This window comes from Microcaecilia unicolor, chromosome 5 (assembly GCF_901765095.1).
Source record: "Microcaecilia unicolor chromosome 5, aMicUni1.1, whole genome shotgun sequence".
NCBI classification, from domain to species: domain Eukaryota; kingdom Metazoa; phylum Chordata; class Amphibia; order Gymnophiona; family Siphonopidae; genus Microcaecilia; species Microcaecilia unicolor.
This window is the reverse complement of record NC_044035.1, coordinates 267791050-267808766: the sequence shown is the minus strand read 5'-3', so window position 1 is coordinate 267808766 and position 17717 is coordinate 267791050. Positions and strand designations below refer to the sequence as shown.

Below are 17717 nucleotides of genomic sequence, written 5' to 3'. Positions count from 1 at the left end.
CCAATCTCCACCCCATGCATCTAGTGCTACCAAGCCAATATCCAGCACTTCACATCCTCAAGTGTATGAAGATTAAGAATTTAATAAGACACAAGGATAGCCATCAATTGTCTATTTATTCGTTCATTCATCCTTGTATCCCACAATTATCCAAAAACAAGTTTTGGTTCCGTGTGAGGGGCATAATCGAAAGGGGCGCCCAAGTTTTCCTGAGGACGTCCTCGCAGGATGTCCCAGCGAAGGGACGGGGAAACCCATATTATCGAAAGAAGGTGGGCGTCCATCTTTCGTTTTGATAATACGGTCAGGGACGCCCAAATCGCAAAATTTAGGTCGACCTTAGAGATGGTCGTCCTCGATTTTTGGCTATAATGGAAACCGAGGACACCCATCTCAAAAACGATCAAATGCAAGCCGTTTGGTTGTGGGAGGAGCCAGCATTCGTAGTGCACTGGTCCCCCTGACATGCCAAGACATCAACCGGGCACCCTAGGGGGCACTGCAGTGGACGTCACAAATTGTTCCCAGGTGCATAGCTCCCTTACCTTGGGTGCTGAGCCCCCCAACCCCCCTAAAACCCACTCCCCACAACTGTACAACATTACCATAGCCCTAAGGGGTGAAGGCACCTACATGTGGGTACAGTGGGTTTCTGGTGGGTTTTGAAGGGCTCACATTTACCACCACAAGTGTAACAGGTAGGGGGAGATGGGTCTGCCTGCCTGAAGTGCACTGCACCCACTAAAACTGCTCCATGGACCTGCATACTGCTGTCAGGGAGCTGGGTATGGCATTTGAGGCTGGCAAAAAATATTTTTAAAGTTTTTTTTTTTTTAGGGTGGGAGGGGGTTAGTGACCATTGGGGGAGTAAGCTGAGGTCATCCCCAATTATCTCCGGTGGTCATCTGGTCACTTTGGGTACATTTTTGAGGCTTGGTCGTAAGCAAAAATGGACCAAGTAAAGTCGCCCAAGTGCTCGTCAGGGACGCCCTCTTTTTTCCATTATCGGTCGAGGATGCCCATGTGTTAGGCAGGCTCAGGTCCCGCCTTCGCTACGCTTCTGACGCCTCCGTGAACTTTGGTCGTCCCCGTGACGGAAAGCAGTTGAGGAAGCCCAAAATCGGCTTTCGATTATGCCGATTTGGGAAACCCTGGGAGAAGAACGCCCATCTCCCAATTTGTGTCGAAAGATGGACCCCTTCTCTTTCAAAAATAAGCCTGTTTGGCTTACAGTTGACAATCAGAAGAAATTACATTGTTGTATTGCAGTTGCAAGTAGCCTAGACTTTCACTAACACATATAATTAATCATAGAATTTCTTGAACAGTATGTCTATAGTTATTTTCTGAACTAAAGATAGTTTGTGATGCTTCGTGCAAACCTTGGGAATTAAGTTCCACGATTTAGAGCCCAGGTAACTAAATCCAGCCATATAGATGGTTTTGTAAATTGTGTCCTGTTTTGAATTCAACTTTTAAGTTCATTCAAATTAGGGATATGTTTACTAAGGCACGTTAGCATTTTTAAAGTGCCTATAAAGTTAAGGCGCGTTAACTCTTAACGCACCATACATTCCTATAGGTGCGTTAACGTGCGTTAAAAACACTAAATAGCGTGCCTTTGTAAACACAAGCGTTAGTCGCATCCAAGTCCTGTCATGGGACTGTGAAATTTGTGAAGGTTTCCCTGAGGCAGATCCAGTGGCTCGATATGTGATACTGTGTTAGAGATTTTCTTCTATGGGATTTTTTTTCTTCAAGACTGCACAGAGATAATTTGATTCTATTTATGACTTCACTATGTATGAAATGTATCTGGACTTGTTCTAGTAAGTTAAATTATGCAAAGTAAAGGGAAATTGGACCGATGATTAGATGTGAGTTTCAGTTGTTTGATGAATGACGAACACTCTCTCTCTCTCGTTCTCTCTCTTGATGTCTATATAAAAAAGTTTATTCATATTTGAAAGTGGTTTGTTTGATAGAGATCTCATAATTTTGGATATTGTTGGGAATCTCGTTTATAGAATAGGCATAAAATTGGTGCTGTTTTGGGTTTTCACATAGGTACCCTGTTATAAAATTACACTTTGAGGAGTTATTTTGGGACTGCTGTTTCATAAAGACACATAGGTGCCTGTAGCTTTATAAAATAGCCTCACAAACCTGTAGCAGTCGCAGGTAAATGCACCCTCATACATTTATTCCTCTTTGGGAGCTTGTGTAGATGTGTGCTTGTTATGCGAAATGTGTGTGAACTTCACCACGCTGCCCATAATCTGCCCAAACTTTTCCCCCCAAATGCACCTACCCTCAGTTCACTTAGGGATATGTTTACTAAGGCATGTTAGCGTTTTTAACATACCTTTAAAATTAAGGCATATTAAACGCTAACGCGCAAATACATTCCTATAGGCGCATTAGCGTTTGATGCGTGTTAGCATTTAACGCGTTAAAAATGGTAAGGAGCCTATAGTGCGCCTTTGTAAACACAGGTCTTAAAATAGATGCAAATATTCTCCTTGCTGATTTTCCACACGCATAACCCCCAGGGTAATTTTATAAAAACTCTTTTCTGGGGTAAACAATGTTTAGAGTTTAGAAAATTACCCCTTTAATATATTGCCTCTCTGTTTTGGTATTCAAGAAATCTTTTTTTTTTTTCTTAAGCAAAAGAAGATAATATGCTTTTATAGAATAACTTTTTTTTCTTTTGTATTTACAGACACTACTTTGCTCTGCCTACAAACCCAGGAGAGCAGTTCTTTATGTTTTGTACACTTGCAGCATGGCTAATTAATAAATCAGGACATCAGTTTGAACAGCCACAAGAATACGATGACCCCAATGCCACAATATCCAGCATCTTATCAGAGCTACGGTCTTTTGTAAGTGTCATTTCTTTCTTGTGTTCTGTGCCTTGCATTATTGGTCAGGTTTTATTGGGACATACTTAATGAACCATTGCATTTTCCACACTTCCAGAACCTGGGAGATACTTGTATCCATCAACCAGCAAGTAGAGATAAAGATCTGAAAACTGAGCTGAAGCATATGTCTCTTGGCATCCAGTCCAGCTCCTCATTATTTTTTATCTCTAGCAGGTGGATGGACACACTCTTCAGCCTCTGGTTCTGAGTGCTTTGCGCTTGATCCAGGTGGTCAACTAGTCAGTGGTAAATCTGAGTTGGAACTGCTTGGAGGGCTAAAAGTTCTACTTGGTGCAGGAGAGGGTTCCTGACTCACTGCTTGGGACACATTGTGCTGTGCTTGTGACAGGATGAATGGCGACTCTCGCTGAAGCAGTTAAGCAGTGCTCTCGCTGTGGGACCTGCCAGCCAGTGTTGTGACATTGCAGTACGCTTAGGTTGAAAGCTGAAATCTAGATCTTCCAGGATAGCATTTTCATAAATGCTCCCCATTCCACATGCAGGACCCAAAAGGCAGGCAGAGCTCCAAAGTCCCAGTGCATGGTGTAAAGGGGTCCGCTTCCTCCGCTCTGGCTTGGGGCCGGCAGCCCTGTTAGGCTCACAGGTTTCCAGCAAAGAACCAGACTGCCATATGGACTTAGAACAAGTGCTTTATTCTCTATTCAGTTCCACTCTCAAAATTGAAATGCAGTTTACAAACAGGGTTCAGGCTGGGTTCAAAACTCCAGCCAACATTCAGTTCCTTAACAGTTCAGGCCCACTTCCTTTGCACTACCTCTCCTCTCCCTCAGAAGGGCTCAGTCAATGTTCAGCCTGCTGTTTTATACAGCCCAATAATTCAACCCTTTCACAAACAGTCTCTTCAAAGGAAACCACTACTTAATGCCCCTGTCCTCTTCACAGCACCCAGCAGGACCTGTACCAAACAGGGCTGGCAGCTTTCCTCCTACCTCACAGCACCACACCCCATTCACCCGCTTAAGATCCAAAATCGGATGCAAGGAAGTCTCCTTTTTGGTCACCACAAAATAAATGGAATATCTTCAAGAATTTCTCTCGGCTGGAGGAATGGGAACCACCACCGCCTGCAGGGCCAATAGCCACTCCAAGGATTAACAGATGGCCCTTGCCTTGACAGGAGACTTGCAAGTAGATACAAAGAATGCTTCTGGATGATGAAACTCCAGCTCATATCTGTTCTTGGTAATATTGAGGACCCACAAATCTGAAGTCATGCGGACCCACCTCTGGTAAAGCAGCTACAACCTGCCGCCAATGGGCACAACCTGAAGCAAGGCCCCCACAACATCATTGTGAAGCCCAGGCACCTTTAGAACCTCCGGAAGCACCATCACAGCCTCCCCTTCGATTACCTCGAAAGGACTGTCCCCTATTCCAATAACAACTATGCTAGGAAACAGCCCCTCTACCCGGCCGATACCTCTGAAGCTTCCAAAGGCGCCCCCAACCTGCTGAACTGGAAGCCAACCGTGATCTATGCTCCAGAAGCTGTGGCACCTTTGACTTCGCCAAGCTGTTAACCAGCTTCTGTAACTCATCCCCAAAAAGCAACTTTCCCTTGATGGGGAGGTGATTCAAACGAACCTTAGAGGCCACATCCACCGACCAATTCTTGAGCCATAATAAACGCCGCTCAGCTACCACTAGAGCAAGGATCTTCAAGGAGGCAAGGACCAAGTCGAACAAGGCATCTGAAAGGCAGTACGCAACTCCAAATTGATGGCATCTGAAGATGACTGTGTCAGGTTCTCAGGTTCAGAGCCCACGGGGACGTGCTCTGGAGCAAACATGTGACTTGGGCTGCTGATGAGGAGCAACAGCAGCAGGCAAAACCCACCAACCAACACTGGGCTAGCACACCGGCACAGGCAAGGACTGCAGGCACTGCCCAGCGAGCCGGAACACATGGACTGGAACCCCCTGGACTGGAGGACACCGGACTGGTCCGCACTGGACTGGAACACACCAGACTGGAACACACTGGACTGGAGGACACCGGACTGGTCCGCACTGGACTGGAACACATCCAACTGGAGCACACAGGACCGAAACACTCTGGACTGGAGTACACTGGACTGGTCCGCACAGCTTCACCTGCACTTAGCCACTGACCCCCCCCCCCCAAGGAGTTGAGCTCCTGAGTTTGAGCGGCCGGCAGGACTTACCGGATACAGGATAACACAGGGACCAGGATACTAGAAGAAGCTTGAAACAAGAGTGTTCCTAGGTACTGCACTAACAGAAGTGCTCCTACGCACTAAACTAACAGGGGTGCTCCCAACAGAAACCAACAGAAGTGCTCCTAAGCACTATACTAATAGAAGAACTCCACAGCACTAAACTAACACAGGTGCCCCTAAGCACCAAGCTACCGGGAGTGCTCCTAAGCACTCCACTAACAGAAGTGCTTCTAACAGCACCAAAAGGGAAAGCAGGGGAACCACAAGGGAAAAGCAGGAAAGCTAAACACAAGTCAAAAGTGCACACTGCACCCACACTAACCTGGACCTTTAGCAAATGCAAGCAGGGAAGCTAGACACAAAGTCAGAAGTGCACACTGCACCACCCCTGCCTAAAGCAGACGCAAACATTGCAAAGGCCCTGAAGGGAAGAACACCACTTCCTTATCAAGGCCCTGCCTGATGATGTCACATCTACCAGACACAGGCAGCCAGCACACTGAAACCCAGAGAGGCTTAACCCACACAGCTGCTATATAGTGAAGCAATTAGAGTCATGCTGCTAGAAGCAGCCAGCAAAGAGAGACAGAGCTAGCTCAGAAAGGACAGACAAAGGACACAGAAGCCAGCACAGAAGCTGACCCCCAGAAATAAGGTAAGTCTGGGGGGGCGGGGGGGGGGGGGGGGGGTCACGGCCACAATCATGACAGACTGCGAGGAAAATGATGCTGGAGAGTCCGGCAACCACTCGGCCCACCGAAAGCAGGTTGTAGTCGTAACCACCACATATGGCTGCCTGTAATGCCAAAGCTGAGACCTCAAAGGATCGCGTCAGGAGAGCCCCCATCCTGTGATCCTGAGGATCCTTAAGGGCCGCACCGCCATCCACTGGGATTTCCGTCATCTCGGTGACCACGATCACCATAGCGTCCACCTTAGGAACTATAAAGGACTCCAGGTATGCCAGAGGGAGCTGGTAAAGTTGAGCCATTGCCCAACCAACACACAGGAGAATCCGGGCACTGCAACTCACTCTCCACCAGCTCCTTCAAATCTTCATGGCTGGGAAAAGTCTGGGACGGTCGGCGAACCCTCTCAAAAGAGGGTTGCTTTTTCTAGTCACCGGAGGGGGATCTTCCGCAGGATTTCGGATAACAAGGCCGGCAATTCCTGGTGTCTAAATATCTGTACAATGGACGGATCCTCCCCCAGATGAACTGGATAAGGTCTTCCAGGGTCTCCGCATCCCAGGGATCCTCCTGGTCCACGTCATCATCCAGGAGAGGCTTTGACCCCAGGGAAATAACTTCTTGTAAGTCCTCCCCATGAGACAGGTGGGTCTTCCTGGCCCCAAGGGCCACCCCGGAAGCCCCGATAGACCCCTCAGGGGCCCTGGGGGCCAGATGTCCCCCCAAAGGCTCCATAGCCAGTCCCCTCTTCAGGTGAAAAGCCTGATGTAGCAAGAGGACAAATTTGGGAGAAATAGAAGAAGAGACTGCAGAGGCATCATGTCTGGTGAGCACTGGTGGTCTCTTTCCCGATTCCAGCCATTGCGCGCCCAGACTCAAAATGGCGGAAATTCCCAACAAAACTGCATCTGCCAGCATGCTGTCCTGTAGCAGCCTCCTCGGATGTCATCTCTTTACTCTGCTGGGGGCCCTTTCCCGCACCCCCAGCCTCCAAGGCACCTAATTCCAGGTCAGCACCCACCTCCAGCACCGCTTCACACACATGGCAAAAACTGCTGTGCACAGAGACCATGTGGCGAGCCCAACAGGCTGCTCACCTTTTCAGACTGAGAGGCCATGCTGTGTCCTGCCACATGCTTCCCACCGTGAACATGCTGCCCTTCCTAACGAAGACCAGCAGCTGCAAGTGGCACTCTGCGCTATTTTCCTCTTTTGTTTAAGCGGTTCTCTCTTCAATCCACTGACTAGCCTCTAGGTACTCCTCCCAGGACAAGCGGGGGAGGAGGTCAAGGCACACCACTCAGTACAGAAGGGCAGGGGGGAAGGGACCCGGAGACCGGAGTGTGCACCTCCAAAGGCGCAGGGGCCCAAAGCCTGACACCAATTATCTGAGTCATTTTTTTTTTTTAAATATGACAAACCTCTGGTGGTTAATGGAATTCTCTCGGATGAGGGAAAGGTGAGTAGTGGAGTGCCTCAGGGATCGGTGCTGGGGCCGATTCTGTTCAATATATTTGTGAGTGACATTGCCGAAGGGTTAGAAGGTAACATTTGCCTTTTTGCGGATCATACTAAGATTTGTAACAGAGTGGACACCCCGGAGGGAGTGGAAAACATTAAAAAGGATCTGCAGAAGCTAGAAGAATGGTCTAACGTATGGCAATTAAAATTCAATGCGAAGAAATGCAAAGTGATGCACTTAGGGAGTAGAAATCCACGGGAGATGTATGTGTTAGGCAGTGAGAGTCTGATATGTACAGACGGGGAGAGGGATCTTGGGGTGATAGTATCTGAGGATCTCAAGGCAACGAAACAGTGTGACAAGGCGGTGGCCGTAGCTAGAAGATTGCTAGGCTGTATAGAGAGAGGTGTGACCAGCAGAAGAAAAGAGGTTTTAATGCCCCTGTATAAGTCGTTGGTGAGGCCCCACCTGGAGTATTGTGTTCAGTTTTGGAGGCCGTATCTTGCTAAGGATGTAAAAAGAATTGAAGCGGTGCAAAGAAAAGCTACAAGAATGGTATGGGATTTGCGTTACAAGACGTATGAGGAGAGACTTGCTGACCTGAACATGTATACCCTGGAGGAAAGGAGAAACAGGGGTGATATGATACAGACGTTCAAATATTTGAAAGGTATTAATCCGCAAACAAATCTTTTCTGGAGATGGGAAGGCAGTAGAACTAGAGGACATGAAATGGAATTGAAGGGGGGCAGACTCAAGAAAAATGTCAGGAAGTATTTTTTCACGGAGAGAGTGGTGGATACTTGGAATGCCCTCCCACGGGAGGTGGTGGAGATGAAAACGGTAACGGAATTCAAAAGTGCGTGGGATAAACATAAAGGAATCCTGTTCAGAAGGAATGAAGCTTAGCGGAGATTGGGTGGCAGAGGCGAGGCTAGTGGTTGGGAGGCTGGGCTAGTGCTGGGCAGACTTCTACAGTCTGTGCCCTGAAAATGACAGATACAAATCAGTCAAGTACACACATAAAGTAGCACATATGAGTTTATCTTGTTGGGCAGACTGGATGGACCGTGCAGGTCTTTCTGTGCCGTCATCTACTGTGTTACTCTGTTCCAGTACACCTACATCAGGCTTTTCACCTGAAGAGGGGACTGGCTATGGAGCCTTTTGTTGTTTTTTTTTTAATGGGGCCAAGCCAGCACACCAAACCAAATAGGAGCAGGGCTTCACAGACTCACCTACCTCTGCTAGGAGACTGAGAAATACTGAGCAAGTTAGGATTGCACAGTCCCTTATATCGGTGTCACTAATCTATTTTTCATCTCACTCTGCTGGTAGGAGTGCATATAACCCACTCGTCAGGAATGGTCTGGAGCAGACGATAAGGAATTGGGTTTCTTCTAGGTACTTGTGACCTGGATTGGGCACTATCGAAAAGCAGGATACTGGGCTAGATGGACCATTGGTCTGACCCAGTATGGCTATTCTTGTGTAATTTATGTAATTAGAGTTTTGTGAACCTAACTTTAGGAAAAGCTACATCTTCGATGCTTCAATTATTGTTAAAGCTGTAGATAAAGTTGGAGACATTCTGATAACGGATTGTAATGCCTACTTTACTGAAGCACTCAGACACCCAGTTTTACACTTGTGCATATAGAACATACTTACAACTTTCTAACCAAAACTCAGGCTCTGTTGTCTTCAGCATTACTCTAAAACACAATTTTTTTTGTCTGATGCATAATGATTGGAGATTGTTAATTTCAGTCTGTTTCTGCCATTGTGAAGCTATGAATGCACCCTTTTTGTTTCTTTTTTTCAGTGTTAATATGCCAAGAGTGCATTATATGATTAAAAAATAAAGTCTGTGATTAGATCTTTGATTTAGGAATACAAAAATTCCCCAGCAAAGTAATTTAAACAAATATGCCAGCCAGCTTAAGACACATTGGTATTTGTTTTATGTTGTGCCTCTAGTGTTCTAATGGCTTGATTCATTTCACCTGCCAAAGGTTTGTAAACCACATAATATGTTAGTATGTTGGAATAATTGAACTGACTTTTCTGTCACAGGGGAATGCTGTGGATTTTCCTCCTTCCAAGCTAAAAGCAGGTCATGGAGAACAAGTGTGCTACGTACTTGATTGTTTAGCAGAAGAAGCTCTGAAAAGCATTAGTTTCAGCTGGAAAAGGTAAATCTCAGTTCATTGTGCTTCAGTGCAAACTAAACAGAACCAGATAGTAAAACATCAGAAAGAGGATGATACAGCTGGTTTTTGTTTTCTGTCCACTTCTTCCCAACCTCCCAAATGCACCCTGCTGTTTGAACTATTGCATTTGTCTTTTATTCTTGTGTGATTTAAGAAAGTTGCATTATCAGCTCTTGTGAGGACCCCAAAATCGTACCTTTTACAGTGACCTACCAATTAAGAGAGACTGGAGAGAAGACGTTATTAAAATAACTTAATATTTTTATATCTGTGTAGTTTTTAAAATTTGAATACAATGCATAGGATCTGAATTTATTGAGTACCCCTCCCTATAAATGAAGTGAGAGGCTTTTTGTAATCTAGACATCTGGTGGTATAATGCTTATGGGAGTTTGCATTCCTTAGGCCTACATATCCCTCAGAAGAACTAGAAGAAGAGACTGTACTGGAAGATGATGCAGAGTTGACACTAACTAAAATTGAGGATGAAATTCAGGTAAGCATGCAAGCATGCATATTTCTTTGTGGTCATAAGAAGAGAACATCAAACTACAGGAATATAAATTTAGGGAGGAAAAAAACCCTACATTTTCTGTATGTTTTATGGGGTTTTAAAATCTGGACTGTGTTAAGATTATAACTATACTAGTAAAAAAGGCCCGTTTTTGACACACATGAAACGGGCGCTAGCAAGGTTTTCCTCGGAGTGTGTATGTTTGAGAGAGTGTATGTGAGAGTGACTGTGTGTGACAGAGTGAATGTGCAAGTGTGTGCGAGAGTGAGTCTGGGTGTGAGTGTGTGTGTGAGAATGAGAGTGTGTGCAAGTGCGTATGTGAGACAGTGTGCGAGAGAGAGAGAGTGTGTGTGTGAGACACAGATTCTCTGTGAGACTGAGTGTATGAGACCAAGAGAGTGTGTGAGTGACTGTGTGACATATAGAGAGTGAATGTGATACAGTGTGAGACATAGAGTGTGTGAGAGAGAGAAAGACATTGACTGTGAGAGAGAGAGAGTGTGTGTGTGACAGAGATACCTCCCCTCCCCCCCCCTCTCTCTGGTGTCAGGCCCCCCCCTGTCTCTCTCTGGTGTCTGAGCGTTACTGTGCAGGACGCTGAGCTCTGGCTGTGCTTCAAGGAGCTGACCAATCCTATTTAATAGAATGCACCTCCAACATTCTGAAGCCGAGAAACCTCATGTGGTTGGTCACTTCTGCTTGTGACGAACCCGGAAGTACGTGATGTCAATTCAGGAGATGGATACAGAGAGCAGGAATGCCTCAGCCATGCAGTCAGCTTCAGAATGTTGGAGGTGCGTTTTATTATATAGGATATATAATGACATGTTCTTTTTTTTTTGTTCTTTAAGGAAGAGGACACAGACAATGAAGATGATCACCTTATTGATTTGAATGTTTTAAAGTCACAGACACTTAAGTTGGTAAGTTATAATCAATGCAAAAAAATGTTAAAGGTCTTGTTCTTCCACACACAATTATTAGCTAAATCCACTGATTTGAATAGTCAGTGAGTGTGGTGAAATAGGGTATTTTTCAAACCTATGAATTGTAATATTTTCATGCAGTGTATTTCTCTTGTTTGGCCAGCAGGTGGTGTTTGTTCTGTGTTTTATAGCTGTTGCAGGGAAAACTGTTTTTTGTTTTTTTCAGTTTAGCCCTGTGGAAAGGCAACCTGCAGTGCCATTGGCCAGATACTTTCAAAGTTTGTGCTCTGGGCTGTGATTTGCCCTGTATTTCAAATCCAGCCAGGAGGTACTGGATTTTCCCCAGTCTCAAATAGGGAGTGCAGAGGTTGAACATCTCTGCCCTGAGGCCCTGTTCAAGAACTGTGAGCAGTTATTTTCCTGAAACTCTAAAGGTGCTACCCAGGTAGTGTCAAAGTGTTTAGATAGGTTTAATATTGATCCTTAATCAGTTACCTGTTATTACTTGCTATTTTTCCACCTGTTATATATCATCCACTGTTCTATTTCTGTGATAATAAACCCATTAGTTTATTAGCTCTGATGTCTTGGACTGACTAAGAATCCTGGATTTGTGTTTTGGGTCTATAAGTGCTTTCTAGGAACAGTGGGACCCCTGAGTGTGACCCCGGTGTCCTAGAAATCATTGGGGAATAACTTGATTTTTTTCTTGGAGTCCCCTTGCAGAGCTGTGTACAGGTCATTCATTCTACTGTTCACTTACAAGAGTTGGGGGGGGGGGGGGGGTGATTCCAGTTCCCAATCACGAAGGGGCAACGGGGTCACTACTACATCTGTTTTGTGGTTTCAGAAAGGAGGAACCTATTGCCCGGTTCTCAACCTCAAGAAAGTCAACCAGTTTCTCAAAGTGAGGTATTTCTGGATGGAAGCCTTGTGCTCATTTATTGCAGCGGTGCAGTCCGGGGAGTTTTCACATCGTTGGATCTCAAGGAAGCCTACTTCCATATTCCAGTCTGGCCTCCTCATCAGTGCTTCCTCCATTTTGCTGTTCTGGGCCTCACTTTCAGTTTTGTGCCATACCTTTCGGCCTCTCTACAGCTCCCAGAACCTTCTCCAAAGTCATGGTAGTAGTGGCAGCATCAGGGTTCATCCCTGTTTGGACAACTGGATGATCTGGGCCTCCTCAGTCCAGGAGAGCCATCAGGTGACCTCCAGGGTGTTCATCTCTTGCAGTCACTCAGTTGAGTTCTCGGTTTTCACAAGAGTCACTTAGACCCACACAGAGTCTGGAGTACTTGGGTATTCGATTTGATACTTCTTTAGGGAAAGTATTTCTACTAGATCACAGGAGGGACAAGATTCAGATTCAAATCCATGCTTGATGCAGCTCCCAAGTCCTCGGACATTGGATTGTGTTCTGGTCCTGGGCTCCGTAGCAGCCATGTTGGATGTAGTTCCATGGGCCAGGGCCCACATGCATCCACTTCAGCAGTCTCTCTTGTCTCGCTGGTCCTCATTGTCTCAGGATTACAGTCTTCACTTCCCTTGGTCTCCTCAGGCAGTCCAGCATGTCATAGTGGCTCCAATTGAGCAATCTCCTCAAAGGGGTTCCATTAGCCTCTCCATCTTAGATAGTGGTGGTCATGGATGTGAGCTTAATGGGCTGGGATGCGCACTGTCTCCTTCACCATGTTCAAGGTCTCTGGAACAAGATAGTGTCTGTTTGGTCAATCTTCGGTTGGAGCTCAAATCAATTCACTTGGCTCTTCTAGCCTTTCATTCTTTTCTAGAGGCCAAACCTGTCTGCATCCTATTGGAGAATGTGATTGCAGTGGCTTACATAAAAAGACAGGGAGGCACCCAAAGCGCTTTACTAGCAAAAGAATCTCATCTATTGCTTCAGTGGGTGGAAAAACATTTGCTCCAGATCTCAGCAGTGTACATTGCAGGATCCTTAAATGTCCAAGTAGATTATCTCGGCAGAAACTCCTTAGATCTGGGAGAGTGGGAGCCATCGTGGGCAGTCTTCCAGCTAATAATCCAGAGGTGGGGCACTCCAATTCTAGAGCTCATGGTAACTTGTCAGAACGTTAAAGTTCCCGGTTCTTCAGCAGAAGAAAAGAGTACTGTTCAGAAGGCCTAGGTGCTCCACTCCAGCCTTGGCTGGAGACAGGTCTTCTGTATGTTTTTTTTCTGTGGCCTCTGATTGGCAGGGAGGTGCTCCACAAAGTTCTTCCCCATTCGGGTTTAGTGATCATGATTGCCCCGGATTGGCTCAGGTGGCCTTAATACATAGACCTGATTTGTCTGCTAGTGAACAAGCCGTTTTGGCTTCCAATTTCAGTGAGACATTTTCATCAAGGACCCATTCAAATAAAAAATCCATCTCAGTTTGGTCTTATGGCCTGGCTCTTGAGAGGCTGAAAAGAAAGGTTACTCTGAGGTTATTACCACCCTGCTTCAGGCATGGAAGCAATCTACTTCAACTGCTTATACTAGGGTCTGGAGACGTTTTGAAGCATGGTGTTCAGAAAGGGGTATTTCTCCTTTCCAGTCTTCGGTACCTCAGGTTTTGAGCTTCTTACAGGATGGAGTCAAGAGGGGTCTGGCTTTCAACTCTCCCAGGGTTTAGGTGGCAACCTTAGTGCTCAATTCTTCTATAGTGGCACATCCAGATATGGTTCATTTTTTGAGATGGGTCAGCCGTTTGAAGGCACCTTTTTGCCCTCCTTGCCCAGAATGGAATCTGAACATGATGTTATGGTCCCTACAAAAGGCACCCTTTGAGCCTCTCAAGAAATTTCTTTGAAAGACCTTACCCTAAATCTATTTTCCTGGTTGTGGTATCCTCAGCACATAGGATATCCGAACTGCAGGCGTTATCCTGTAGAGATCCAATCCTCCATTTATCAGAGTTTGGAGGTCACCATTCACACAGTGCCTTTGTTTTTACCTAAAGTGATCTTGTCCTTTTACCTAAATCGGCTGTTATTTCTTCCATCTTTTCAGAAAGAGGATTACGAGAAGGATTTTCATTTGCTGCATTGTCTGGGTGTCCGATGTGTACTTCTCCAGTACGTTCAAGTAACCAAAGACTTTAGTTGCTCAGATCATCTTTTCATCCTCATGGCAGGACCAAACCGGGTTTAATGCCTCCTAGGCAACTATTGTTCACTGGATTAAGGAGGCTATAGCTTCAGCACATATTCTTTAAACAACTGCCTTCAGCACTCAGGGCTCATTCTATGAGAGCCTTGTCAACATCTTGGGCAGAATACTGTGCTTTATTGTCATGATGAATATGTAGCTCAGCAACATGGTCCTCCTTGCATTGGCTGGATATTTCGGCCAGATCAGAAGCTTCCTTTGAGACATCAGTTCTCTCCGTGGGAGTTTCTGGTTCCCACCCTGTTTGAGGACTGCTTTGCTACATTCCACAAGTCTTTGGATTCATCAGTTTTGATGACGAGGAAGGAAGAACTGTGTCTTACCTGATAATTTTTTTTCCATTAATCACAGCAAATGAATCCAGAGTCTGTTGTCTGCTTTTTAGTCAGTTTCTCTGTTTAGGTTTCTTCTGGCATGTTGAGTTTCTAGTTCCAGTTGTAATTTTGTTCATGTTTTATTGCTGTGAGGAAGGAAAACTATTGTCTCTAATTCTTCATTCTACTTTGCTATGGGAAGTACTAATTGACCAAGGAGCCTATCATCCTATATGACAGAGTTCAGTTTAGTGCTCTCTATCTCTACCTGCTGGTAGATTGTCATAACCCACAAGACTCTGGATTAATTTGGTGTAATTAAAGGAAAGAAAATTATCAGGTAAGGTATAATTTTTCCATTGTAGTGGTGTACAGTTGGGTACAGTACATTTTTTTGTATTCCTGAAGGGCTTACCATACAGTATAAGGGGGTTATGATGTGATGTGTACCTGGGACCTTTTATGTGAAGTTCCCTGCAGTACCACCTAGGCTGCCCCACTGCTCTGCTGGGATGTCTGGAGTAATAAGACTGTTGGCCCCCAGACATCCCAATGGTTTGTTTTTGTGTGTTTTTCCCTTACATGTTTTTTGTTTGAAAATGGCCCTTAAAGACGCACTGAGCACAAAACCATCTAAAATAGGATGATTTTAGAACCAAAAAGATAGATGTTTCTGTGGTTCGAAAATGCCCATTTTTAAAAAAGGTTCCAGGGGAGATCCGGGAAATTATAGACCAGTGAGTCTGACGTCGGTGCCGGGGAAAATGGTAGAGGCTATTATTAAAAACAAAATTATAGAGCACATCCGAGGACATGGATTACTGAGACCGAGTCAGCACGGCTTTTGTGTGGGGAAATCTTGCCTGACCAATTTACTTCAATTCTTTGAAGGAGTAAACAAACATGTGGACAAAGGGGAGCCAGTTGATATTGTGTATCTGGATTTTCAAAAGGCGTTTGACAAGGTACCTCATGAAAGGCTACAGAGGAAATTGGAGGGTCATGGGATAGGAGGAAAAGTCCTATTGTGGATTAAAAACTGGTTGAAGGATAGGAAACAGAGAGTGGGGTTAAATGGGCAGTATTCACAATGGAGAAGGGTAGTTAGTGGGGTTCCTCAGGGGTCTGTGCTAGGACCGCTGCTTTTTAATATATTTATAGATGATTTAGAGATGGGAGTAACTAACGAGGTAATTAAATTTGCTGATGACACAAAGTTATTCAAAGTCGTTAACTCGCGACAGGTTTGTGAAAAATTACAGAAGGACCTTACGAGACTGGGCGGCTAAATGGCAGATGATGTTTAATGTGAGCAAGTGCAAGGTGATGCATGTGGGAAAAAAGAACCCGAATTATAGCTTCGTCATGCAAGGTTCCACGTTAGGAGTTACGGACCAAGAAAGGGATTTGGGTGTGTTCGATAATACACTGAAACCTTCTGCTCAGTGTGCTGCTGCGGCTCGGAAAGCAAATAGAATGTTGGGTATTATTAGGAAAGGTATGGAAAACAGGTGTGAGGATGTTATTATGCCGTTATATCGCTCCATGGTGCGACCGCACCTTGAGTATTGTGTTCAATTCTGGTTGCCGCATCTCAAGAAAGATATAGTGGAATTGGAAAAGGTGCAGCGAAGGGCGACTAAAATGATAGCAGGGATGGGACGACTTCCCTATGAAGAAAGACTAAGGAGGCTAGGGCTTTTCAGTTTGGAGAGGAGACAGCTGAGGGGAGACATGATAGAGGTATATAAAATAATGAGTGGAATGGAACAGGTGGATGTGAAGCGTCTGTTCACGCTTTCCAAAAATACTAGGCCTAGGGGGCATGTGATGAAACTACAGTGTAGTAAATTTAAAACAAATCGGAGAAAATTTTTCTTCACCCAATGCGTAATTAAACTCTAGAATTCGTTGCCGGAGAACGTGGTGAAGGCGGTTAGCTTGGCAGAGTTTAAAAGGGGGTTAGACAGTTTCCTAAAGGACAAGTCCATAAACTGCTACTAAATGGACTTGTGAAAAATCCACAATTCCGGGAATAACGTATAGAATGTTTGTACGTTTGGGAAGCTTGCCAGGTGCCCTTGACCTGGATTGGCCGTTGTCATGGACAGGATGCTGGGCTCGATGGACCCTTGGTCTTTTCCCAGTGTGGCATTACTTATGTACTTAACTTGTTTGACACTTGATTTTTGGACGTTTTGCAAAAAAATTGGATTTAGACATCATATTGAAAATGCCCATCTAAGTGTTCTAGTGTGTAACTGTAAGGGGGGTATTCAGATGGGAGGGACATTGGTGGGCTGTGGATGTGTTGCCAAGCATTGCAACACATTAGTTTGCACATATAAGATGCAGATTTAGGTATGCACATTTACACCTGCTGTTGACATGACGTAAGTGAGTGTTCCTAAATGTTGGCGCAAAACTGCAAAGTTACACTAGATTTGATAACAGATTTGGCACACAGATATCCATGTGAGAAACCAAAGTTTAACATACAACTTTAGAGCATCATCCCCTGTTCACTGAGCATCTGTATTTATTTTAATTTATTTCTCGCTATTTGTTTACCTGGTTTTCCATTAATACATCAAAGCAGGTGCAGCAAACAGTTTTTAAAAATACATCATACGCCTTATAATTAAAACAAAATAGTAACACACAAATTCTTTATTGTGCCTTTTTTTTTTTTTTTTCTTTCTTTCGACCCAACATTTTCTTCTTGGGCTTTTTACTCAATCAGAACCATCCCTTCACTGGCTATAGTATTGTGAACCTTTTCTGTGAAATAGCTGTCCAAATTATGTAATCACAACAATGGTCCTCTGCCAAGAGCTGAAATCTATGGCTCTCTCCAGAACCTGACTAATATGGATCCTTAACTCTAGTCTACTCCCAGGGACTGTGAATGGCGTCACCACAGCAGCCTCAGCTGGCCTATGTGGAGCACAGCTATTCCTCATAGTACTTATCACTGGTTTAGCCTACTAGTAATTTATCTTGTAAATTTCCCAGGACTCTTGGGGGGGGGGGTTCTCCAAAGAAGAAAAGATCAGTAGGGAAACAACATCTAAGACAGAAAATTTGTATAGTAGGTAGAGGTGTGAGTATATTGATGTGGTGTTTGGACCCTGAAAAGAGTTGACATACTACAGTGTTAGCCTCACATTCGCACAAGCAGCATTGAAAAGCTGAGCATTTGAGAGAGTTTGTTGTTGTAAAGCTCCTAGCCTCCATTATGTTAACAAGTGTTTACAAGGGTATCTTAAACAAGGGTGATGTGATACAGATGTTCAAATA

The 17717-nt window shown here is 44.9% G+C and overlaps 1 protein-coding gene across 1 annotated transcript in view; it reads left to right on the top strand.

Moving 5' to 3' along the window:
- IFT57 (intraflagellar transport 57) overlaps positions 1–17717 on the top strand; it is an 82177-nt gene that overhangs the window by 4516 nt on the left and 59944 nt on the right. The window contains 4 exon segments of the mRNA XM_030204172.1: positions 2726–2888; positions 9359–9477; positions 9901–9991; positions 10861–10932. Of these exon segments, the coding sequence (XP_030060032.1) occupies positions 2726–2888; positions 9359–9477; positions 9901–9991; positions 10861–10932 (445 nt within the window).